General features: G+C 49.4%; 1 protein-coding gene across 1 annotated transcript in view; it reads left to right on the top strand.

Moving 5' to 3' along the window:
- The window catches only part of Vps8 (VPS8 subunit of CORVET complex), a 197273-nt gene extending 172064 nt beyond the window's left edge, over positions 1 to 25209 (top strand). Inside the window, 2 exon segments of the mRNA XM_052157994.1 lie at positions 21775 to 21855; positions 24671 to 25209. Coding sequence (XP_052013954.1) covers positions 21775 to 21855; positions 24671 to 24820 — 231 coding nt within the window. The 3' untranslated portion in view covers positions 24821 to 25209.
- Positions 25210 to 25492: the final 283 nt, after the last annotated feature.

The raw sequence follows: 25492 nt of genomic DNA, 5'->3' as shown, positions 1-25492 counted from the left end.
ATTCTCATCCAGCCTTGGTTAGGTGCTCAGCCGTGGCAGGGCCGGAGCTGGTGAACCGGGGAATTCTTGCTCTCAGTGGTAACTGGACCGTGGATTCTGCTCAGCTCAGAACCAGACCTCTAAGACCTTGCTTCCCAGTTTCTCAAACAGTGGAGGATATTAGAAGAATTTGTCACTCATTTTTCCTTTCCTGAGTGTTGTGGTGATAAGAAGTATTAACTCAGTTTGTCTTCCCAATCATGTCAGGAATGAAATTTGTTCATGATTTCTTTTGGATTTCATCTTTTTTTTATATATATAAGAAAAAAATCTAGAACAAGTTACCATTTCTGTAGCATCAGGAAAAATGTCCAACCCCAAGAATTGCTGGTTGGTGGTTTCACAGCAGTTAGGAGAAACAAGAAGCAGGATGTGGTCTTTGACAGGCTCAGGCGAAGGCTGCAACCAGCTTTGGTTGCCAGTGTCTAGTTGGCGTCAGACATCTGGAGGTCACCGAGTTAGAAGGAAGGACAGGCATTCTCAGTAGTTCCAAGATGGAGCTGGTACCAGTGTAGCTGTTGGGCCAGCTTGGACAGACTGTCTTACAGTAGTTACTGCAGTTGGTGAGCCAGTGGTTATTATTAACTAAGTTATTATTAAGTTATTATTAACTAAGGTTTGTGGTTCACTTTGGGCTTGATGCTTTGTGTTATGAATTCTGCGTGCAATAAGCTGTGTCTACTGTGGATCATACAAGGAAGTTCCACCGAGCCTCAAATCCTTATGCATCACCTATTTATAACGCTTCCTCCCCCAAACCCTCAGCAACTACTGACCCCTCTGCTGCCTCTGGTTTGCCTTTTCTGGGATGCTGTGTAGTTAGTAAGTTGCTTCTTCAATGCCAGTGGTCAGCATCGAAGATGTCTCGATGTCATTAAATAACACTTTTGTAGGTACTGCGGCTGCTTTATCCAGTCACCTTCAAATGACATCTTAGCTGCTTATAGGTTTTTGCAGTCATACAGAAAGCCATAGTAGATGTCTCTGCAGCTTTCTGTGTGGACATGTTTTCAGGTCATACAATCGATTACTGAGTTATATGTTAATACTCTCAGTTTTCTACAAGATAATTGACAATTGATTGCAAATGTCTAGAGAAAAGTCATTTGGCTTCCAACTCTGCCATCTCTGGCCTGAGATCTATAGTACCTTTGCTTGTTTCTGGCTGTAGCATTAATGCAGCCATTAATGTGACCGTTCTTTATTTTTATAGAATTTATTATTTAAAACTTGCAAATAAAAGCATCACACCGAAGCAGACTAAGTCTATACAACTCAGTGAAATCTACGTTGCTGGCCTGGCCGTTCTGAGCGGTGTCTGTGCAACTTTATGTTATCTTTATACTTTCAGTATCAAGTGTATTTTATGTGCTTATCCATCAGCAAAATCAGAGGTCCACGACATAATTAAAACTATCCTCTCTGCTAATTCCTGGCCATTGTAACTGGTGATCAGTTTTAGAAAGTGTCCCATGTGCCACTGAGAAGATTGTACTTTGTCCTTGCTAGGGAAGCACTGCTGCCGCCTCTCCCCTCCCCTCCCCTCCCCTCCCCGCACAGAGTCCAGCCTCTGCCAGGCTCTTCTTCCAGGCCTGCTTGACCAGGGCCAGGGCGCCGGCATCTGGGCCTTTCTGACTCCTGCGCCCCTTGTCTGCTAGACAACCTGCTGTCTCACTCTCTGGCCCACCCAGTTCACCCTCCAGCCTGGCTCTCCTGTTCCTGTGCTTGAAGTTCACGGTGCCTCTTCCCTGAAGGGGTGGGGAGAGCAGGTGACCAGACGGCTTTTTGTGGAGATAATGACACCCGCCTCTGTTTATGCTTTCTGTAGCTTTCTGTTGATGGCTTTTTATCCTGATATCCCTTCCCTTCCAGGAACTTCCGCTCTCCAGACACCGCTTACCCACTGCCAGCTCAGCTGTACCCTTAAATTACAACTTTATCAATTTCTTGGTGTGTTTAGGGTTTTTGTTTTGTCTGAGTTTTTAAGTTTTTTCGAGGAGCATGCTTTGTGGTGCTCTTGGGTTTACTGTGTGTAACTTTGCTGTTCTGGTTCAGTTTCTGGTTTGAACCAGCTATTTCCATCTGTATAGGTCTGATTTGTCATAAGTACTGTTTGCATTGCATGCATGTCGTATACAGTTGCTCTTTAGAGCTGGTTGTGAGAAAATGTGAAAACAGGTATTTTACGATTATACCTTTTGTTCTCCTTGTTTGTGTGCATTTGAAATTGCTAAAATCATTTTCATTTTGAAGTACCCCCATAGTCACCCTTGCCAGAGAGGTAGGTAGAGGGGGGCATTAGTGCCTCAGTACCGTGTGGAGATCAGAGGACCACTAACCCCCAGAAGTTGGTTCTCCTTCCATCATGGGTTCCAGGACCTACTTGAGTGGTCAGACCTGCGCGACAACATTCCTAACTTCCAGCCTTCTCTGCAGTCCTCCGAGGTTTTGATTATCTAGGAACGACCTTATTTCACATCCATTTTAGAAGACAGCTTTGCTGGATGTAGGATTCTCGGCTGTCACGTTTTTTCTTGAAGGGTTTGGATGTTGCCTCTGTGACTCCTGGCCACCATTGCTGCTACTGTTGATCTTAGGGCTCTTCCCTTCACCCTTCGATGTGCCCAGTGGGCTCCACCTTGTCCATTCCTTTTTGCATTTGTGACTCCGTTTTATTATTCATTCGGTCGTTTGTTGAGCTGACTAATTGTGAACATTACTACTTTTCAGTGAACTTGGAAATCCCAAGGCATGAACGTTTAAATGTCTTTCTTCTCCTTTCCCTCTTCTGCTATAGGGTCTCATTAGCTGTGCTACACTTCTGGGACCGTACATCTCTCCAGAGCTGCTTCCTGTCTACTTTATGTCTTTTTCATCTTGTGTAATCTTCTAAAATAAGATTTATTTGATTTCTGTGAATATGGGGAGCAGAGGGTGGATATGTGCATGTGCATGCAGTGTCCATAGAGACCAGAAGAGGGCGTCTGATCCCTCCTGCGGGTCCTTAGGAAGAGCAGTGGGAGCTTGAACGACACAGGGAACATCTGACCAGCCACAGCTTTCATAAACTCAGTTTTCTGCTGATGTGTATTCAGCGAGTCTCTTGTCTGTTCAGGTTCCCTTTATCAGATACACTGCAATGATTCTCTGTTTCTGTTCCAGTGCTGACTCCCAAGCTCTCCTTTGCCTTCCTGTGTATCTGTTTCTTTGTTGGCATTCTCCACTGGCCGTGGCAGGCATCACACGGCCCCGCCTGTGTTTTCTATCTCCTGCTCCCCTCATTCTGTGAGCACATGGGCCAGGACTGCTTTGAAGCCCGAATGAAATCCGGGGTCTGGCTCCTTTGAGTACGGTGCACAGCCATTCTGTGGTTATTGCTTTCCTGTGTGTGCACACCTTGTGGTGTTTAATGGAAGCTGACTGTCTGAGAACAGTGTACTTGTCCATCTGTCCCCAGGGCTCGTTACTATTTTATTATGTTTTGGTTATGGTTTGGAATAATTTAGTAAAGCTTACTTTCCTCCCCTGTTAATGGCGTGACTTACTGTCCCAGAAATATAGTCAGATGCCTTTCAGTCTTTCTACAGTGTCAGAATGTATCCAATAGCATTAAATTCAAGCTACATTTCATTTGCTAAGTAGTTTTGATTTCTCTTTTTAGCTAGCTGTTGGTAAACCCAGATTTTTTTAAATTTCCATCTTAATTATTAATATTAGCTGTCAGGTTGTATATTCAACATCACATAATCATGCATATGTGTGCCTTACAGAATGGCTACAGAAGAATTAAAGAAGCTAAGAGGCTTTAATGGAAGTAGAGGCAGAGAGCTAATGCAGATCCAAAGAGTCCCTTTGGGGCTCTGTGTTAACTCAGCTGGAGAGTTGCAGCTGCAGGATTGCAGAGCAGGCAGTGGGGGAAGAACTAAGCTGAGGCCCCAGGGGTAGGGGGGAGTTTTCTGCCTCTTCGGTCTAATTCCTTACCTTACACACTGAGTGGTCAAATGCCAGGTAAGGGGGCACACCACTATTGCAGTGTTAGATGTAAGCTAGTAGACATTAGAACTATCAAACTAGAATGCTCTGTGGGTAGAAAGAAAGGTTTATTTGGGAAAAATCAACCTGCCATGGCTATCTAGAGCGGAGGGGAGCAGACAGAATATCAAAAGGCAGGGAGAGCTTTGCCAGTTTTAAAGAACCCGGTGATGGGAGGGAACCTTATGCTGGAACAGCCTGTGAGTTAGAGTAGGGGGTGGAGGGGTTGCTGCCAGAAGAGCCAGGGCACTAGCATGGGGACTTTGGTCTGCTATAGGTTTGTTTTAGGTAAGGGGAACTAGATGCCCTGTGCGTGTAGGGGTGAAAGAGGGAAGAAAAGGTTTTTCTAGGCAAACAAAAACCCACTTTGCAAGGTTTCAATGCTGAGTGTAAACTTTATCCCATAGCAGTCCTATTTACCTGGTCAAGGTCCAGCCTGAGCTCAGCCCAAGTTGTCCTTTAGGGCATTGCTAGGGCACTGCCGTCTAGGGACCTAACAGTCCAGGTGAAGATGTTATATCCTTTGTTGGCCTGCTGTGTTTGATAGGCTGTTGGGCCTGATTTTCTGGTATGTTCTTTAGAAGTGCACTTGCCCAGATGTCCCTGCACACATAGGTGAGTTCACAGGTGGTACTTTTTTACTTTTGGGAATGAGCTCTGAGCAGGCTGTGCCTCCTGGGCAGGCTTGGAGCGGTGGTGCTTACATGTGTAAGGATGAGGTAAGTCACCTGCCTCTGCCTGTGTCCCCAGGAAGCCAGGCACAGCTGAACGCATGGTCCTACACACTGTCGGGTCCCCAGGAAGCCAGGCACAGCTGAACACATGTTCCTACACACTGTCGGGTCCCCAGGAAGCCAGGCACAGCTGAACGCATGGTCCTACACACTGTCGGGTCCCCAGGAAGTCAGGCACAGCTGAACGCATGGTCCTACACACTGTCGGGTAACAGAGCAGGTGCAGCCTGGTCTCCACATTAAGCTCATACTGTGCCCTAAAGAAGTGTGATAAAGTCACCCTGGCATAACCATGGACTGTGGTGTTGCCTGGCTCTTGGATTAATCTCTGGCCACACCCAGCGGTTTTGTTTTCAACAGTAACCCAGGACATAAATTATTCTTCAAACCCAGGTGTCAACTCTGATTCTTTGTATGTAATTGTTCCTGAGGTCTGTATTTATTGTTCTGCCTGCCACTAAGGCTCCTCCCAGTCATTCTCCCGTCTCCTGTGATGCATCACATCTGAAATTCCTCTCCTTTACCTTTCACAACTCCTGTGGTCCATAGAACTTGGGTTCAAACATCTCAAAGCTTGACTGCAATGAAACAGGCTCTCTTTAAAAGAGCAGACGCTATCCGTGTGTGAGCCTGCTTTTATCCCTGGGGAAATCTTATCCAAATCACTGGAGCTGCAGACAGGGGCAGTGGGAAGTTTCTGTGTCCTTCAGTCTAGGAGTGGGATGATGCCAGGAGGAGGAGGAGACTGTGGGCTCTGGTCCAAGTGTTAGAGATAACCTCAGGTCCCAGAGAAGAGACACCCCAATTACAGTGTCTCTGTAAGGCAGAGCTTTTCTTCTGAGCAGAAGGGTGCTATGTTCACACAAACAGAAGAACATATTCAGCCAGACAGAAGTCATATTGGCTGGGATCTAGCCTCACAGTCTTTCACAATTGGCTAATTTGATAGATAGACAGACAGACAGGCAGGCCAAGAAACAGATGAGGGGTGGGGCACGAGAGGTAGAAGATATTTATTTAATGTGTGTAGATGTTTTGTCTGCATGTATGCCCGCGTACTACATGCATGCTTTGTGTCCTCCGAGGTTAAAAGAAGGCATCAGATCCTCTGGAACTGGAGCTGAACAACCGTGAGCCGCCATGTGGGTGCTGGGAACTGGTCCCAGGTTCCCTACAAGAACTGCCATGTTCCTGACTGCAGAATCATGGACCCACCCCTGCAATTGGCTAGTTTTAAAAGAATTGGGAGGTGGGGGGAATTGGCCCAAAAGAAAAGAAACTACGAAAAGGGGTGGTCACTTAAGTCACTTAAGTTCCAAGAATGCAGCAGGGCCTTTATGTAAATAAAAGGTACAGATAAGGGAGATTAAAACATTTGCATAAAGACTTTACAACTAGGGAGAAAAATAAAAAGATTTGTATTCCTTGTCATAAATGAAAGTTTTAGAGTGTTTGACAGAAAAGATTAATACTTGATGTTTCTTCTGCTTTTGACTTGCCTCACACGCCAGGGGAGGATGGGAAGGCAGCACAGCCTCCTAACTGCCGCCATCCCCTGAGTTCAGGGAACCCCCACCTCTCAGACACATCTGTCTGGGGCTGAGCCCAGGCATGCATAATGGGAGGCAGGCTGAGGGGTACTGGAGATCTGCCTCATCCAGCTCCTCGAGGAGCTCTGAGAGGCAGATGTTGCCACGCGTGGTGCAGTCTGCACTGGGATGTGCTATCCCACTGCTGGGCTGGGATATTGGGAGGAAGAGTCTTGGCTCAGACACTAGACACTTGCTATTGGCATGAATTCATAGATTTCTTTTTTCTTCAGATAATTGTTTTCATTTGCCATTATTCACTAAGTCTATTTCCAGAACTTTTACATGATTTCTTGATTTCATTAGGTTTGTTTTAATGTTCTTCCCAACTGCAATTGGGAACAGAATGTGTGGAGCTCTTTGGGGTGCCACGGGTGGAAGGAGCCTCCCATCTCTCCTGTTCCTTCCTGGGAAGGCCTAACCAAGAGCTGTCTTCCTGATAGTGGGCATGTCCTGAACATGCAAACATTGTGTCTTTACATGGTGTCAGCACTGATGAATACTGAATGCAAGGTTTAATTGTTCAATGATGGCTTTGTTATTAAATCCATCTACCTTGGTAGCCTGGCCAGTCTTAATTACTATTTTTTTAATTATTAACTCTCAAATCACCCAGCACATAGTGTGTATATGTCTCTCTCTCCCCTTTTTCTGTGTATAGGTGTATATATGTACATGCATATATATGTGTGTGCATGTGTTAATGAATATAAATTAAAGATGCTACCACAGAGTGAGAGGGCTATAGCAGTGCGCTGAGAAAGTCTGGATAGATACAAACTAGCCCTGTGCTGAGTGAGCGGCTGGAGTCAGGTTTGAGAGCAGAGATGCAAGAGTGATTGCAAAGGGAAAGGCCACACCAGGTGGAGGCCCAGATGGGCATGTAGGTGGGCAGGCGCTGGGGAGTAGGCTGCGTTAACAATGGGGACCCGGTCCTTAATGCACACCTTGGACCAGACCATCCATTGGTATTAGGGCCATGCTATTAGACTTTAAGGCATCCATCAATTTATTGGATGCAGGTGAGGGAATTATACTTTTTCCTCAATCTGGTGACTCCAATAAATTCTTGGGCCTGGTCTTCCAAGAGAATTTTAATATGCCCACATGCCCCCACAGTTTCAATTCCCCCTTGTTTTGTGTGGTTTTAAAGACACACTACCACCTTTGCCTGGGAGCTGCTGCCCTACCAGCCCACTCCTGGCTCCCTTGTGTTCCACCTGCCGCGCTGGATCAGTGCCACCAGCAATGACCCGGCTTTCTTTCCTTCCTGCCTTTACTCCCGGAGTCAACCACTCCACCAGCCCACTCTGGAGACCTTGCTCTGAGAGGGAGTCAAGTTACCAGCCTCACCCGAGATTCTTGAATCCACAGATAAAGGACGCACACTCAGCTTGTCACTTTACAGTTTGCCTTTCGTGACACAATTGCTGGGCACAGACACCTCCTCCCTAGAAGTGTGTACCCTCACCAAACCACCATCTCCATCTCCATCTCTACTTCCAGCTCAAACTCAGTGGCCTGTTCCAATCAGACCCTGCCAAACATCTCTGGCAGCCCACCCACAGCAGAGCTGCAGCCTGGCCCAAGATCTTACATGATTGCTGCGTGCTTCTCTTTCCAAAGCCTAGCCAAAAAACCCCTCTCCTCCTCCCCCAAACCCCCAATGCCTTTTCCTCTTAGGACCCAGAAGTCCTACCTGTACCTTCCATCCAGCAATTGGACTCCGGCCTTCTTTATTGACAATTCAAGAAGCAATTAGGGAATTAGACCTTAGTATCAGCACCCCTTACTCTCCCTAGTAAATTTGTAAGGTGACCCTTTTTCTAATCATGGAAATAAGTCATCTATGCTTCTCTTCTGGATAGAAGGTAGCTGAAGGATGGTAGAATTTCTGGGGTCACCCAAGGCCTAATGTCATCCTTCTCCCTCAAAATGGGAGTCAGAACTGTAAATGGAGTCTCCTAGAACAGTGCAGTCTGAAAAGTCGGGGCTGTGTACTTAGAATGGGGCTCAGCCTGCTCAGCAGGGGGACACAAGTGAGAGCATTATTATTCCAGGCTCTTTCCCTGAGTGAGGCCTGAGTTGTCCTTTCTGGACGCCATTTTGTATGTGTGCCCGCAGCGAACATGGCAAGGCCACGCTGCTGATTCATTCAACGCCCCACTGCTGTTCACCGTCCACCTTGCAGAGCTGGGGACTGGCCTGGTACTGCTTCGTTTATGACCTGTGCAGTCATTATTTCCATCTACCCAGAGGCTGTTCTGCCTTCATCCAAGTCAATGAAATGCTTGTCTGCAACGGTGTGTTGTATTAGTTATTTACTCTCACTTGGGGAGGTTCTACCCCACCTTTGATCTTTCAGTTCCCAGATAAAAGACACAAAGCCTTCATCTTTATAATAGGCCTTTAAAGCACTAGAGCTGGGCAGATATCTACCCTCTAAGACATTAGTATTTACTTCCCTATCAATAACCCTGAGTTACAACTTCCCATGTTCCATCCGGGCAGCTCTTAAGCATTCAGCCCCTCATGGCCAATTTTCATGACTCACCTACCCCATGGTGTCTTCCCCTCTTCCCACTTTCCCTCTCCCCTTGTGGTCCTCCTCAGACCCCCAAGCCCAGGAACCGAAACCCACCTACCTCTCTGATGCCATGCTATAGGCTGTCAGCATCTTTATTCAACCAATGGTTTTAAAATAAGGAGCAAGGTCATGTAGCATCACTCTGTGTACAGGAGGATTCCCTCCCCGCTGAGGGCAACCAGGGCCAGTATTTAGCATTACAGTACATAGCAGAAGGCCAAGCCTCAGCTGCAGAGACCCACACCACACCGGTCTGCTTCTGCATTTCATTGTTGTTCCCAGGAAGCCAGGGATCTCTTGGGAGGGGCTGTTGTAGAACATCTTGGTGCCAGTGGAGGGTCTCTGGGCCATCTTTGTTCCCTCTCTTGCAGTGGAAGAGTGCTTATCTGTCTGTCATCTGGGAATGCATCAGACACTACAGTTGTAACTGTTGCTTCAGCTACAGTTGAACCTTTTCCCTACAATAGCGTTCCCTGTTGAGACTCCCTCAATACTTGACAGTTACACTTTTTATTTAGAATATAGAACAAAGGGACAACTGGAGCATTTACTCAGCATTAAAGCCACTTAGTAGAGCCCCTGAAACTGCTGTGCTGAGTCCCAGCTCTCAGAAAGATCAGCTTGTCCCCAGCCCCCTCTGCATGCAGCAAGTGCGCAGTGACATTTGCTGGTGTAAACGTCCCAGGGCTGAGGAAAGGCCCTGCTGTTTGGTCAGAGCCTTCACTCCTCATGTGCTCTCCGCTACGTCTCCTCTGAGCTCAGAGAGGCTCCTTCCATGGCACCGCACGGCAGCTGTCTCCTCCACAGTGGGCCGTGTTCTTGTCCCTCAGAGTCAGTCAGTCTCTCTCTCTCTCTCTCTCTCTCTCTCTCTCTCTCTCTCTCTCTCTCTGGAGGTGTCTTCACTCACTTTGCTGCCTTCTGGTCTTACAGTTCCTCAGTAGCTCCCAAGTATTAATTCTGTTTTTATGGTTTTCATTCCTTTATTGGCATTTTTATGATATAGTTTATTAATTCCATCCTTCTTTTATATCTTCAAACATAATTATAAAATAAATACTTTAAATTCCTTGGTCTAGAGAGATGGCTCAGTGGGTAAAGATATATCAGGCTTGAGGGCAAATGCCCAACTCCCTAGCCCTACGTCACAGGTCTCCTTCCCTTCATACATTCTGCATTCCATTGACCCTCATGCCCCTCTCTTGCCCCCACTGAATTTCCCTCTCCCCCCCCCCCCCCCCCCCGCCTGCATCTCCCTGTCTCCCGTCCTCAAGCCTGACCACAGGGTCCTATACAATGGGAAGAGAACGTGTGCGTGTGTTCTCTCTCTCTCTCTCTCACGTAAATATATTTTAAAGTTTTAGATATTTTAAAAAATATTTTGTTTTTATTTTTCTTTTCTTTCTTTTTCTTTTCTTTCTTTTTTTTTTTTTTTTTTTTTTTTTTTTTGAAACAAGGTTTCTCTGTGTAGCCCTGGCTGTCCTGGATCTCACTCTGTAGACCAGACTGGCCTCAAATTCAGAGATCCACCTGCCTCTGCCTCCCTGGTGCTGGGATTAGAGGTATGTACCTCCACTGACCAGCTGTAAAAAGTTTTTCAATTCTTTGCTAGTTCCAACACCTCTGAGTGTCACTGTTACAATTCTTGACTGTGGGTCACAGTTCCTGCTCCTCCTGTCAGGCATTTGGTGTTGTGAACTGCGCATCAACAGCAGTGTGTTGAGCATCTGAATGTTGTTTCCTTTCAGTGGCATTTGAGTTTGCCTGTCTATTAATGGGTTTTTTGTTTGTTTGTTCTCAGGAATAGATGTAAAGTATCCCAGATCCTAGACCTGGTCAGGACTGGGCTTTTGCTTTAGAATTCAGAATGCTAATCCACACTCTGTCTAGTCGGGTTCATTGGAATCCCTTGTATTCTGGTACTTTACAACATCTGGCATTCCCATGTGTCTCTCAGACTCCCACGCAGCGTTTTCTGCCAGGCCTGTAGAGTCTAGCCTGCACAGGGGTCGTAGTTAGGTCCTTAGTGCTGTGAAGAGACACCATAACCAAGCAGCTCTTACAGAGGACAACGTTTAATTACAGTTTCAGGTGTTTAGTCCATTATCACCACGGCGGGAAGCATGGCATCATACGGGCAGACATGGTGCTGGAGGAGCTGAGCGTTCTACATTTTGATCCAAAGGCAGCCAGGAGGAGACTATCTTAGGCACTGGGCAGAGCCTGAACATAGGAGACCTAAAAGTCCACAGTGACGCACTTCCTCCAACAAGGCCATGCCTCCTAATAGTGCCACTCCCTATGGCCAAGCATTCAAGCACATGAATCTGTGGGAGTCAAACCTATTCAAACCACCACAATAAGTGAATTGAGTATGAAGTTCTGCATTGATTTCTAGAACTCAGCTCCCCTTTCCCTGTCTTCAAATTCTCCCCACTGCTGGTGCCAAACTCCTAGTTCCTTTTTTTGTTTTGTTTTTACCATTTCACTTGTTTGTTTGCTTGGGGTGGACACTCAATTCTTGCCCTCATCCCAACCAAGTCCTACAGAAAGAGTTCAGACATGTTTGCTGCTTTCAGAGACAGTTCCTGTTGAGAACAAGTGTAGCCCAGCCTCTGATGAGCACTGACCTGTGCTCTGTAATTAGACTGTTAACTTGATTTTGCTAATAGTCTTAGTCACTGTTCCGCTGCTGTGAAGACACACATGACCATGGCAACTCTTATAAGAGGAACATTTAATTGGAGGCTCACTTACAGTCACAGAGGTTAGTCCACTGTCATTAAGACAGGAAGTATGGTGGCATGCGTGGTGCTAGGGAAGTAGTTTGACCTACATCCTGACCTGGAGGCAGAGAGAGGGCGCCCGGCCTGCGCACAGGCTTTTGAAGCCTTACAGCCACTCCCAGTGCCATACCTCCTCCAGCAAGGCACACTTCCTAATCCTTTCCAAAGGCATCCGGAAACAGACAGAGACAGAGGGGCAGGGCCTGAGCTTCTGAAACCTCAAAGCCCTGGTGGCACTTCCTCCAAAGGGCCACACCCCTAATCCTTCTCAAGTAGTGCTACTCCCTCATGACTAATCATTGCTCTACAGAAGCCAATGGGGGCCATTGATATTCACAGCACCACACTAATTTTAGGTCACACCCATTATTCTGGTTTCTTCCTTGTACTTCTTGTTATAGGGTCTCCATTTCTAGGCATGTTTGGTTCTGATGGGCAGGAATATTAGAACTGAGTGTGGTCCAGAACTCAGGGTCTTGATAGAACAATCAGGAAGAATTCAGCCCAAGAGGAGTCCTGCCCTTAGCAGCCTGGCAAGGACAACTGGCATTTTCCTAAGTACAAGCAATCAACGAAGGGATTATGTATATGAGAGTAAAGTCTTTCCCTATTTAAGTCAGTTTTCTTAGTAAGTTCAAACATTTGTCCAATGATGAAAATGAAGGTAGAACAGTGCTGTCCTCTGAGATGCCTCCTCTGTAACTCTGCTTCCCAATAAAAAGAAATTTTAATAGGTTTTTCAAAATTGTCCCATTCTGACAAAACCAGAAAGTGGTTATACAAAGACCATAATATGGCAAAATGTCTAATTTTCTGTGAGTCTCTGCTGCCTTTTATCCCAGTTACAGTGATCGTAATACTAGTCACTGAGTGTCACCTGCTTAGCAGTGAGGTCCGCCCCATACCCCAGGAAGCAGCCGTGGCTAGCACTCCCTCCTGTCAGGATGACAGGCAGGCTTCAGTGAGTTTGACCAAAATGCTGCATTACATGTCTGAACTTCCCAGTACATTCTGAGGTTGTCAAATCAACTTTAGAAATCCACTGTGGTGTGACAGGTTCGGCAGGGTTTGTTCCCCAGGTGTCGTCTTTCACGGCAGGCTAGGCAATGAGCAGCCAAGCGTGCGGCAGTGCCATATGGGTTCCAGAGACTTTACGCTAATTCAGGGATATTCTGCGAGTTAAAGAGAGCTCAGGATGGGTAGGTGGAACACACACAGTACGTACAGGCTGAGTGGCGGAGCAGGTCTGCGGGCCCAGCTCTGGGAAGGCGGGGACCGGTGGATCCCTGAAGCTGGGTACTCAGCCAGTTGGTGAGCTTCAGGTTCAGTAAGAGACTCCCTGTAGTGGGAGAGTGCAGAGAAGAGAGAATAACAGACCCCGCATGAATGCCAGGCCTCCACACACCATTCACACAGAAACACTCGTGCTTCCTGTTGTAATCAACAGCATTTAGTGATGGTGACCTGGAAGACACCTAGAGGTGCCATCTCAGCCCCCAGCAAACTGGGCAGCTGAATTTACCTGTGGGAAATCCATGACATCTTGTAACTTCATGTCACCTATGTCTACCACTGGTGCGATTTAATGGCCCACCCTGTCAGATACAAACAGTACCTGAGCATGTCCAAACCTCTGTGTCCTACTATGTGCAGACAGAAAGTCCTTCCTCCTCGGGATGCCACTGTGTGCTTAAAGTGGCAGGAGGCCCAGAGCCCTCTGGTCTACAGGAAGCCTGTGTATCCATCCTCCCTTTTCCTCCCTTGCCTTTGCCCCAACTGCAGCTTGAGGCGCAGATACAGACATTCCTCACACTTCATAGATAAGCTGGTGACTACCAAGGTAGTGTGGGGAGCCCAGCCTGTGGCTGCAGGAGACAGCGTTAGCACCGGGGTGCTCACACAGCTGACTTTGTGAGGTGCGAGGCTCCTCCACAGAATTAGCTTGGCTCTTCACTTGACCTGCTTCCCTCCCAGCTAGTTTCCTCTCACGTCCTCTTGTGAAGGCCTAATGGCATGAGCTTTGATGTCCCAGAGCAGAATCACGAAGGTCCCCAGCAGGTCAGAGGCCGCCTATGTGACTGACCCTGGCCAGCCCCTTCCTGCTCTTGATACTACCTTTGTGTCCTTGAGGTGACTTTCCTTTAGGCTTCTTTCAGACCGATACTGGGACCATGACAGGCAAAGCACACCCTGGCTTTGGATTGGTCCACTCAGACCTGCGATCCACCTCCAGCATGAGCCTTGGCACATTAGTGAACCCCAGGGCCTGAGTCTCTTTGACTGTGAAATGGTAGCAACACAAGTTCCCTGGGGACGGAAGAGAAAATGCGTCGGTAGCAGTCCTCCCTCCATGGCTGGCACACAGCAGCCACGTGGAGCTGTGGGTCCTGCTGGCTGTCCTCTTCCCAATCACAGGCATCAGCCAGCACTGCCAGCATCTGCCCCTTCTGCTATGAAAGGTCATTGTGTCAGCTTCACCCTAGAGCTCTGATTGCCTCTCTGGCACCTTCAGCCTCTCCTGCCCAGTTTCTCACTCTCTCGGACAGCTTAACAGCCTGGCATGTTATTTCATTATCTAATTCATCGTTAACTGCGGCCTGTGGAGGTTGGAGTCCCTGGAACATAAGGGCCTGAAGGGTCAGGCGTGAGAGCGTAACCATGTCCAACAATCAGTTTGCAGAGCAGGAGCTGCAGTTTGCAAAGAGCTTTAGACGGTTGGGGCCTCTACTGTGAAACAGCTCGGATGGTAGCAAAGGCCTGGTTGAGGGCTGCAGCAGATCATGGTGTTGACAGATTTCAGAGTGAAGTTGGAGGACAGGCAGGAGAAAAGCAGACATACAGTTTGTGTCGCATTCGTGCTCCAACAAATTATGGTGCTGCCCAGGGAAGACTGAAGCTATATCTGTTCATCACGCCAAGGCTCTCCAAGACACGGTAGGTGGGAAGACAATTAGGAAATGAAATCTTAGAGCACGCAGAGTACAGCTTTCTGTGCTGTGTGTGCTTCTTGGAAGGCTTGCATGCAGGCCCCTAGACTCGCATCTCTGGGAGCCCGGCCCTCAGGGCAGCAGTGACTCGCACGTCTCCACAGTGAGGCTGGGTGTGTGGCTGAGAGCTGTGGATCCTGAGTGCCCTGGTTGGTGTTCTCTGTGGGATGTAATTACAGCTCTCCCTCACACCGCATCTGTGTGTCACCCAGCTGCATGCTGGCCCGCTGCCCACCCTCCCCAGGGCTCTCACAGATCACCAAGACCTCATTTTCATCTGGATTTACTTCAGTGCTGAGTACTGCAAGGTCATTTCCAGGGCAGCACCATTTCTTTCTCTAAAATGTTCAGCTACAGTTTAATTTTCAGCCCTTAGCAGTAGACTTCATCACATGGCAAGAAACCTGCTGTAACTTGGCACCAAGTCGCTCTCCTCCTCTCTGAGTTGTTGCATGATGGGATGGTTTGGGTCACACTGCCCGGGTTTTGTGACCCCCATTTTCTTTTTAACTTAAATTGCGATTTTTTTTGAAAAGTTCATATGTATTTACATCTCTTCCACCATTTCCTCACATCCCCCAACTCTTCCCTCTCTGATTCATGAGAATTTTATTATTGTTGCTTATTCATTGTTACATGTATAAATGCTTCAAGTGTACACATGCATGCATGCATGCCACCTACTGAATCCATTTAGTGTCATTTGTGTGCACATGTGTTTATTGGTCACTATGGCTGGATAACCTGCCAAGGAACTTGTCCCTGGAGAAACCTGGTTTCTTCTCAGCAATCATCCATTGCATGTAGCCTTCTTTCTAGGGGTAGAGTCTCATAGAATTGTCCTCATCCACACTGGCAGGTCGACTGATAGTGCCATGGTACGGATCTTGCTTAGACAGCCATATTGTTGTGATTTCTTGGGTCCAGCCTCCCTATAATGACTAGAAAATACTACCTTGCAGCAGGCATCTTGCTGTTTGACTCCTACAGTCTTTCCAACCCCTTTTCTATGATCTTCCTTGAGCCCAGGGTTAGAGGTAGCATTGTAGATGTGCAGTGAATTGGGCGCTGCCGCAGAAGACTAGGGTGAGAAGTTATACTGGTTTAGGAAAGTTAGCAGGAGTCACTAGGTCTGTAGTACCAGGCGCGAATTCCCTCTGTAAGTAGTCCGTAAGTCCAAGTGGACAGTCAGGATGGCTGGCCAATCAATAAAAGAACCGACAACAACTGTTGATGAGGATGTGGAAATACAGACAGCCCTCATTCACCTCTGGCGGTGCTACAAACTGCTGCAGCCTCTGAGGAAATCAGTGCTGAATTCCTAAATAAACAAACAAAGCAGATGTGTCCCCGTAGGAAAGGACCAACACTCTACTCCAGACTCCTGCGCAGCCATGTTCACTTCCTCTCTAGTCACAGGAAATGGGAACATAAAGGTTGCTTCCGCTGAGCTAACAGGAATGTGGTGCACAGCGAGGCTATGACTTGGTTTGGTGTCCTGCCTTTCTGAAACTGCTACTCCTTTCCAGAGGCTTTCGGGTGGAGTCCTCGCTGCTCTCACTTCTGCTTTGTGTGTGACACTGATTTGGCAAGTCAGTTTCTCTGCCCGGCATCTCTGCACTGAATCTTCTTCCCCGTGGGGCTGTTTTCTGGCCTCTAGTTGGCTGTGCTGGTTTGTTTGATTCGCACTAGAAGTCAGTAAACAGCACGGTGTTCCTTGAAGCTCTCCTGACCTGAATGCCCATTGTCTCCCATTGCCCACATCCCCTGCATGGTAACTCTGCAAAGTAGAGTTTCACAGACAACAACGCAGACTGAGAAAAGCTAAATACCTCCAGAGCCTCATCCCTGCGGCCTGGGCACTGGGCGGGCTTCAACACTCCTTTTATTTCTAGGTCTCTGGTCACATTAGGAAGGGGCCACATGAGGCACATGATAGCGAACTGTGCGCACAGGCCTGGAGGCCAGCTGTGTACTCTACGTGCCAGCCCTGTGCGAGCTCTTGGAGCCCTGGGCACGGCTTTCCTTACTCCTTAGCCAGCCTGTGCTGGAAGCGCTGATCTCTGTGTTACTGAACGTCAAAATCACCCTATCTTATTTGGAGGCTAGTAATTGTTAAAGGCAGTTTCTCTTCCACACAGGGACTTAGCACAGACCTCTAGCCCAGGCCTCTGTAGTGGCACAGGCCTTGTTTGGTGATTTTTTTTTCCTGATGTTTAAAAATAACACTTTCTTCAAACTTAGTTAAGTAAAATAAAATTGATGGTTTGGCCAATACATAAGACAAACTCGCCCGAGACCATGGGGACCGCTACAAAGTGCAGTTGTAGAATCGACAGCTCGGAATGAGTCAGGAAGTGGGTTTTAGCAGGTGTTTATTGAACAGATTTTGGGGTAGGTGTGGTGACCCAGTCAGAGCCCCCCCTCTCTGCTGAACTGTTCTTTACTGATGGCTCAGGGGTGAGGGAAGCGCTGCCTTCACTGGCTCCTACCAGACTACACTTCTAATCCAGTGAGCATGCAGATGGCCCTGGCTGGACAAAACCAACCCAGAAGTCACAAACCTGGGGAAAGAACTAGTAAAGGTGAGAAGGGCGTGACAGGAATGGGAGGAGACAAAAGAGGATGTGTGGAAGAGAATCATCAGCTATACGCTAAGCGTGTCCTGTCACCCTCAGGACGCCATGAGGAGCCGTGTAGTCACCACCTGCTCAGCTGTCGAGGTGCATGTCTTCAAACACCACCCCATACCTGCTACCCCAAATCTGCTTTCATTACTAAAATGTTTTTTAAGAGCGTCTCACCGTGTGTCCCAGACTGGCCTAGAACAAAGTATCCTCCTGCCTTGGCCCCCACATTCTGAGATTTCCATTGGAATCAGCATTTAACAACATCCGCTGGGTCAGCAATCATGGAATGGACTTTACTTGAGATTTCTGCACTTCTGACTCAGCCAGCAAACTCCCAAGGGCAGGCCCTGGTGTATCCCTGCCCAGAATAGACCCACATGCTACCCAGTATTTCCCAAGGGTCAATGGTGCAGTTCTGTTTTTAGCAATAGCTTTCTCCTATCCTGTGGCGTGCCCTTCACTTTCCTAAAAGGATCTTAGTTGCCTCCAAAAGATAGCTGCCAGAATAAGACGAGTATATGAGAAAAATCTAGATTTTGGAAAAACTGCATGTTTATGAGAAATAATATGAAACCAAGTCAGTGTTTATGTCAGCTTATAGAAATAGCTGCCACCAAGTTCCTTCGTCACTGTTTCTCTGGCTGCAGACCTTTAGTCTAAACAGGTCTAAACCAGTCTGGCACACACGGCACACAGCTGCTCAGGAGGCAGAGGTGGGCCTAATGTATGTCTGAGGCCAATGTTGGCTTCACAGTGAGGCCTAGTTGAATGGAGGGGAGGAGTGGGTGAGGAAGGGAGGGAGGAAGGGAAAGGAAGGAAGGAAGAAGACAATTAGTAACAAAACTTAAGAGATGCCAGCGCCCAGCACAGCTTTTCTAATTACAGGGTCTGGGGAATCTCAGTAATGTTCAGACATGGCCAGCACCATCTGAAACACCCTCGTCTCCACTATCATTTTCTGTCATGATTCTCCACGAGACGTAGTTTCCTGAGATTTGATGCATGGCTTAACACCCCTCAAGGCCAAAGGCAGGTGTCTCCATTAGGGGACAGCGTTTCCTGCTCTTACTGCTCTGCCATGTGTTAATTTGACCTATGAAAGTCTCTTTTTATTATTATTTTTTATTGATTCTTAGTGAATTTTCCATCATGTACCCCAATCCCACTCATCTCCCCATCCCTCCATATCCACTCTCTGCCCTTGCAACCTCCCCCACAAATAAAAACAAAATAACTTAAATGAAGTTTAAAACTAAAAAAATCTAGTTGTGGAAGATGCAGTGTCACTGTGTGTCACACGGCACACCCTTTTGTCCACACGTCTTTGCTTGCCAAAGCTCATTGCAATGAGGTCTCATTCGAGGCCTCTGGCTTCTGCTACACTGTCAATACTGGATCCTCACTGGGGATCCTCGGATAACCTGGTGTCGCCCTGTGTCATGAGATCCTGAGCTTTGGGTCTGCAGGACTGGCCTTGGTCCCTTCGTGCGGCCAAGCAGTTCACAGATGGGGCAGATGTGGGTGTGGGCCTGGCTGCCCTGAACACACACTGGGGCCAGCTCTCCTGCGCGCCTTGAGGCTCCTTCTGCACTCTGTGTATCCCGACTCCTCACCACATACTTGCTCATCGTAGCGCCCTCCAGCGCTGAGGCGGGGTGCCTCTGGTGTCTTTTGCCTGTTCCTCTGCAGTCTTTTTAAGAGGCCTTCTGTCCCCGTGTTTCCCTGGGCCCTTCTGTTCAGTCTGCTTCCTGTGAACTCTCCTTCCTGAGCTCCCTGTGCTGCTTAGTGTTAACTTTCAGCTTGACTCCACCCAGAGTCTTGATGAAGAATTAATCTCAGTCTGTGGGCGTGTCTGTGGAGGCCTGTCTTCCTTGTTAACAGATATCAAGGGCCCTGCCCACTGTGGACTACACGGGTCCCTAACCCCCATACTCCCATCCCCTAACCCCCACCGCCAACAGTGGGTCCTGAGAAGAAAAAGCTAGTTTTAAGCCAGCAAGGATGATGTGTTTATGCTGTCTGCTCCTGACTGCTTCCTGCCTTGACTTAGATGAAGAAATGGACTGAAATTTAGATTGTAAACCTAATAGTTCTGCTCTAAGTAGCTTTCGTCAGGGTATTTGTCGCAGTAACAGAAATGAAACCAGAGCACCTTGTCACATGATAACCAGAGCTGGTGCTTTGTATGGGATGTGGCAGGGGTGTAGAGTGGTCAGTTCAGGACAAGTACCCCTCCCCCATCCCGCTATGCACTCTAACCCTGCCCTGCCCCCAGCCTGTGGCACTAGTGCTAACGGGATCTGAAAGCAGTGCTGGGTCAGACTTTGCAGTGGTTGTGTCCTAACAGTGATGACGTTTCCCTCTTGGACTTTGGTTTGAGCCTAGTTTGGTATATTTATCAGACCTTCTGATCTTAGGATCTCCTTCAGCATCTTATGAAGTCTGTCAGAAGTATCATGTTTCTTCTTCTCAATTAGCATTGAGGCCAACGGTTCTTAAAAAGTGTCCAGGCAGCTTTAACACTCTCAGGTTGTGGTGGACTCCTCCTACTGTCTGCAAGAACCAGTGAAGTGAGTGTAGCCACGTGAGAGGGCACCCAAGAGACCTTGCCTCACATCTGCTCTGTATTGCCTCAGAGTCACCACCTCAGTCAGCCTATTGTCAAGTGCATCAAGAACTGAGGTAGCCAGAAGCTAGACCAGCTGTGACATCTTGTTTGGGACCCTAGAAACCCAGGAGATCTGAGCCCTCTTCTCTTGGCTGCCGCTTTCTGGGGCTTCAAACTTCCTTTTCCTCCCGCTGGAAGACAGCCATGGCACCTGCGGGCCAGGCCAGCAAGGCGGGCAGCACAGTTTCCCTCCCTAGCCTGCTCCCTTATAGAACCCAAGACCACCAGCCCAGGGATGGCACAAGGAGCCCTACCCCCTGCATCACTGATTGAGAAAATGCCCCACAGCTGGATCTCACGGAAGCACTTCCCCAACGGAAGCTCCTTCCTCTGTGATAACTCCAGCCTGTGTCAAGTTGACACACAGAACCAGTACCTAGCCTGACTCAGCTGTTTCCTGAGGGCGGTGGAAATGTTAGGGAAGAAGCAGAGCCATTTCGAGAAGACAAATCCAACTTACAGAACTCTTAAAGGTTCTGAGTGTCATACTATCTAAAGGTCACACCAGGGTCAGCAAGATGCCTCCTTACTGGGTAAAGGCTGCCTCTGCCTCCCCAAACTGGGCTCCATCCTTAGAACTCACAGAGCAGAAAACGGACTCCTTTAAGCTGGCCTCTGACCTCCGTTCAGGCACAATGGCGTCCACACACACCCCTAATTCATGAATTACAGTTAATATCCTTCCTGGTGGGAGATGAATCTGCCAGGACCTTTCTTACAGAGTGCTTTGAGGACTTGGTGAGATGGCCCGCGGGTGGCACACAGCAGACAGGGCTCTGCTGTGCCGTTACATGCGGTTGTATCTGCGCTAGGCCTCAGGGCTTACCCTCTAGCTTACACGTGAAAACCAAGTACTTCAGCACCAGAGCTCTTCCGGTCACCCATGTGGGGTGGGTGTGTGTGTGTGTGTGAGTGTGTGTGTGTGTGTGTGTGTGTGTGTGAGAGAGAGAGAGAGAGAGAGAGAGAGAGAGAGAGAGAGAGAGACCCTTTTCCTTTCTGCCTAAGAGGTTCATAGTGCAAGGCAAGAACAGACAGTTTTTACTAGCCTTTGCACAGAACCTGACATAAACCTCTAACCAGTGGTGTCTCAAAGGCTTAGTTACAGCAGCTGGCATAACCGAGCTCTGCTGGTGGGAGGCAGAATATCATCTAACTTTAATGATCAGTGACCTCTCAAGGGTCACCTCCAGGGTCAGGGGAATGAAAGGACTCTCCAAGGTCATGTGGTGTGAGAGCTGGTGTTCAAATAACATGGCCCACTGCAGCACTGGCGGGATCCTCCATGGGGCAGGAGGGGAAGGTGCAACACGTCAGGGACCACTCACTCTTCAAACAGTGTAGACTGGTCTTTCAGCCAAAGTTATAACAAACAAGGACATGGCAAAGAAGGGGTCTCTGTGAGAGCCATCGAGTGATGAATATGGGGGTACAACAGCGAATGGACCAAAGGTCCTCTGAAGCCCTTGAGGGAGGCTTAGACATAATGATAGGGAAAGGTCCACTAATAGAGGATCCAGCTGGGAGGAGCAGCCAAGCAGGCCTTGGGGAGGCCAAAGCCAGATCTTCCAAATGCTCAAACAAATCCCCCAGTTGCCAGGGGCATCATTTTCTTCAGACGCATGAGGGAACTGCCAGGTCTTGCTTTATCCGTCCGTGTAAGGAAGGTCAGAGGCTGCTCAGGGACAGACATGTCATCATTAATCTGATCATTCTTCTATTCCCTAGGCAAACTCAGAACCTGTTCTGGACCCACAGCAAATGCAAGCCTTTGATCAGCTCTGCCGGCTCTACCGAGGAAGCTCTAGGGTAACGTTTGTGTGATTGATGTTTCCCATTGGGAATTTGCTGTTTGCGGAAGGCAGTGTCCTAGAGTCCTGCGTCCAGCCCTAGCTCAGAACGTGCCTGTCACACCTGTTCCACCACATGGCCCACAGGTCCTGGCCCCACAGCACTCAGAATGTGTCGAAAGGGTAATAGAAAGGGATTTATTACTTGCTGCCCCCCTCCACCGGGCTGTGAGGACCCAGAAGGCCCATGTCTGGCTGTCTCCACAGAGAGCAAGCCAGAAGCTGATTGCCTCCTTCAGGAGGCCATTAGATCCGTGACCACCTAGCTATCTGCAGTGTATACTGGGAGACTGGACATCTTTAAAACTGCGGGAGAAGGGTGCAGACTCGGAGCTACCAGTACTGCGTGGGCACCCCTGGCCAACCCAGGTGCTCCCTGGGCTCTGCCTGCCTCAAGAATGGATCATGCCCCAGCCAGTCATTGGGAGCACGGGCCCGGCAGCATCTTGGGCTCAGCCCTCATCCTGAGGAGGTCCTGGAAGCAGCTTTTCTGGACCCCTAGACAGTTTCCCTCCAGACTGCCTGTGCTCTGGGTAAGAGTTCCTCATTCCCACAGAGGCCACGCACGTCCCGCTGCTACGCTCCCTTCTTGTCTGTTCCGTTCTGTGTGGGCCACGCTGGCTCCCAGCCCCTTGAGGGAGGAAACGAGAACTTCCCAGCACCTGCACTCCAGGGCACACCCAGATCCCCAGCCCAGTGGTTTTCTGAGCTTGTCTAGCCCAGCCGTCTCTGGGCATGTCAGCCCTGCTCTCCCTGAAGCAGACACTGAGGGAAACCAGCACTTCCTCTTGAACCGTTGGCCTGGACAGAGGTTCTTCTGGAAACTTCCACAATATCCTAAGACCCTGCAGTTTAACTGAACTAACTGGTATCACTCGTCTCTTCCTGTTTGCTACCAAGTTCTGGCCAGGAACTGGCGACAGAGTCTCCATCTACTTCACGTTCTGAGCCTTACTCAGGGTCTGTGTCCTAGTCACTAAGTTCCAGGAGGAAGTACAGTAAGGATTTAAGAAGTAGAAGCCATGGCTTGTGGTTGGTCTCTCTGCCTTAGTGTTGGATGTAGACACCCTTGTATAGCATCAGGTTTCTGTTAGAAACCCCGGGCATGGTCTCCTCAGGCACTGGTCACAGGCTGACCGGATTACAGAGGTAGGAAGTCCAAGCTGAAGCGTCCCTTCCCTGCAGGGTGTGCTTGGAAGGAAGCCCAAGCCTTTGTGTGAGCCAGCCTCCACGCGCCACCTCAGGATGGAGGCTCACCCTCAGAGTGTAAGCATGCAGCTCTGGTGTGCTGTCAGCTGCACACCATGACCAAAAGCAATCAGGGAGGAAAGGGTTTACTATAGCCGCAGATTACAGTCCTCCTTCAGAGGAACTCAGGGCGGGACCCTCAGGCAGGACCTGAAGCAGAGACCAGAGAAGAGTGCTGCTTTCTGGTTTCCTCTGCCTCCCTTCTGTAGCCCAGGCTCACCTGCCTGCCGGTAGCACCAGGTATAGTTGGCTAGACCCACAGGATCCATTAACAAGAGGAAATGCCCCCCAGACCTCCCCAGAGGCCAGTCTGGCGGAGGCAGTTCTGTTGTGGCTCACCCTTCCCAGGTGACTGGCTGGCTGTCTCAGGGGGACAGCTGAGGCTGACCGGGACAGTGAGTGTGCATTTGACTGTGGCTGTGTTGCTGAGCCAGGGCTGGGGGCTTCCCTGGTTCTCCTGGTGTTGTGGCCAACGGTTCTGCTGTCAGCCAGCTGGCAAATGAACTCTGTCCATACTGCTCATGTGATGGGAGTGTCCTCACCAGAATCAGAGCAGAGAGGAGTCGGAGCAGGCAAGTGGGGCAGAGGTGATGGCCTGTGACCTCCAGAAGGCAGCTTGGCCGAACAGGGATTGCCACTTGGATCTGAGTTTGAATCCTACCCTAGCACTGGCAGCCAAGCGAGTCATTCTTGAAAAGCACCCAGCCTGTCTGGCCCTCAAAAGACTGTGGCCTGCAGACATTCCAGGACTGCCAGGAGACAGAAGCACACAGTCCCCTAAGGCACTCGAAGGCTTGCTTGCTACATCACCCTACAGAATACGGCCAGGCCATTGCCGTCCCATGAAGAGTAAGAGCAGGGCACCGTGCTGTGTCTCCAGGCCCCATCCACTGTGCCAGGAAGCTTGCATCTTGGCCCTGAGTTTGTGCTCAGCAGGCCGGAGGTCTGGGCTCCTGGATCTGTGCTCATCTCTTCTGCTTGTCGAGGGCATCTGACGCCGGCTGCCTGACAGGCTCCGACTTACAGAAAGCCAGCTGGGTGAGAGGGGGCACCTGAGGTACACGGCCAGGCTTCTCAGTGGGCCGGCAGGGATGCTTCCTCCTGGCAGACTTTCCAGAAGGAGACCACTGACTGGCTAGGGTGCTGGCAAAGCCACCGGCAGATAGATGGATGCCACTGCAGGTAGGGAGGGTGAGTTTGAGGAGAGGGGATCTGAGTGCTGTTCTGGAGCCCAGACTGCCAAAGACAACTCTGGCCTGGGCGCTCCAGAGAGAAGGCATGGCAGTTGTGCTAAGGACAGGGGTCTGCCTATAGGGAGGCTGTGCTCAGGGAGGGCAGCTGTGCCTGGTGGAGACCCCACCCAGGCAGCCCCTTCTCATGCCCAGGGGTGCACCCCTTTCCTGAGACATTCACTCCTCCCACAGGGTAGGCTCTCTTTCCCATGGCCAGAGGAACAGTACCCTCTTGGCATTTGTCCCCGCACAGGGCTGTGCCCTAAGCCCTCACGTATGCTCTCCTCTCCGCAGCTGGCTCTCCTAATGGAGCTCTCCCAGAGCCGAGGCGGCGACAGCTACAGGCCGTTCGCGGGCTCCCAGAGCGGGCCTGCTTTCCACAGCATCTTCCAGAACGAGAACTTCCAGCTGCAGCTTGCGCCTCCACCTGTGACGGAAGACTGAGGCCTCCCTGGAAGAGCTCGGGCTGAGGAGGCGGGCCACCCACTGCACAGGCTCCGTCTCTGCCTCCCACACTCCCGCACGCACGGAGGCCCAGGGCAGCCAGAGCTGGCCTGCCTTCTCCCCTCACAACGCAGTCTCCCGCGGACGAGCGGTTTCACTCAGAATATTACTTAGTTCTACCCAGCCCTCTAGAAAATAACATTTACCCAACCACATTGGGTGTAACAAGAGGTTTGGGGGAGCACATCAACTGTGAAAAAGGTTGGCCTGGGGAGAGCAGCAGTCTGGGAAGCAGGTATGTCTGTTGACATGTTTGTGTTAAAACCTGTGTAAACAGAAGACCTGCCTTTTGAAATAATAAATGTCTCAGTGTCTGAGTCCTGCATGCCTGCCTGTCTCCTGGTTGTCAGTCTGTCCAATCAAAGACCCTAACACTGTTCAGACAATAGCTCCAGCACAGGCTCCACGTGGGCCTCAACTCTCAGGTGTTCCTGTGGCCGGGAAGGGCAGTCAAGGAGCGTAGGGCCTGGGCCTGTTGGGTCCTGGACCTTGATGTCATCCTGTAGAAGACATGGCAACTCATTATACCAGAGACTCAGATGGCGCAAGCCATTGGTTCAGCCCTTCTGAACAGCTAAGCAAGCCCACGAGCAGTCAGTGTGCAGAGCAGAG

The sequence above is a fragment of the Apodemus sylvaticus genome, chromosome 15 (assembly GCF_947179515.1).
Source record: "Apodemus sylvaticus chromosome 15, mApoSyl1.1, whole genome shotgun sequence".
Lineage (NCBI taxonomy): Eukaryota > Metazoa > Chordata > Mammalia > Rodentia > Muridae > Apodemus > Apodemus sylvaticus.
This window is presented reverse-complemented; position numbering and strand designations above follow the sequence as displayed.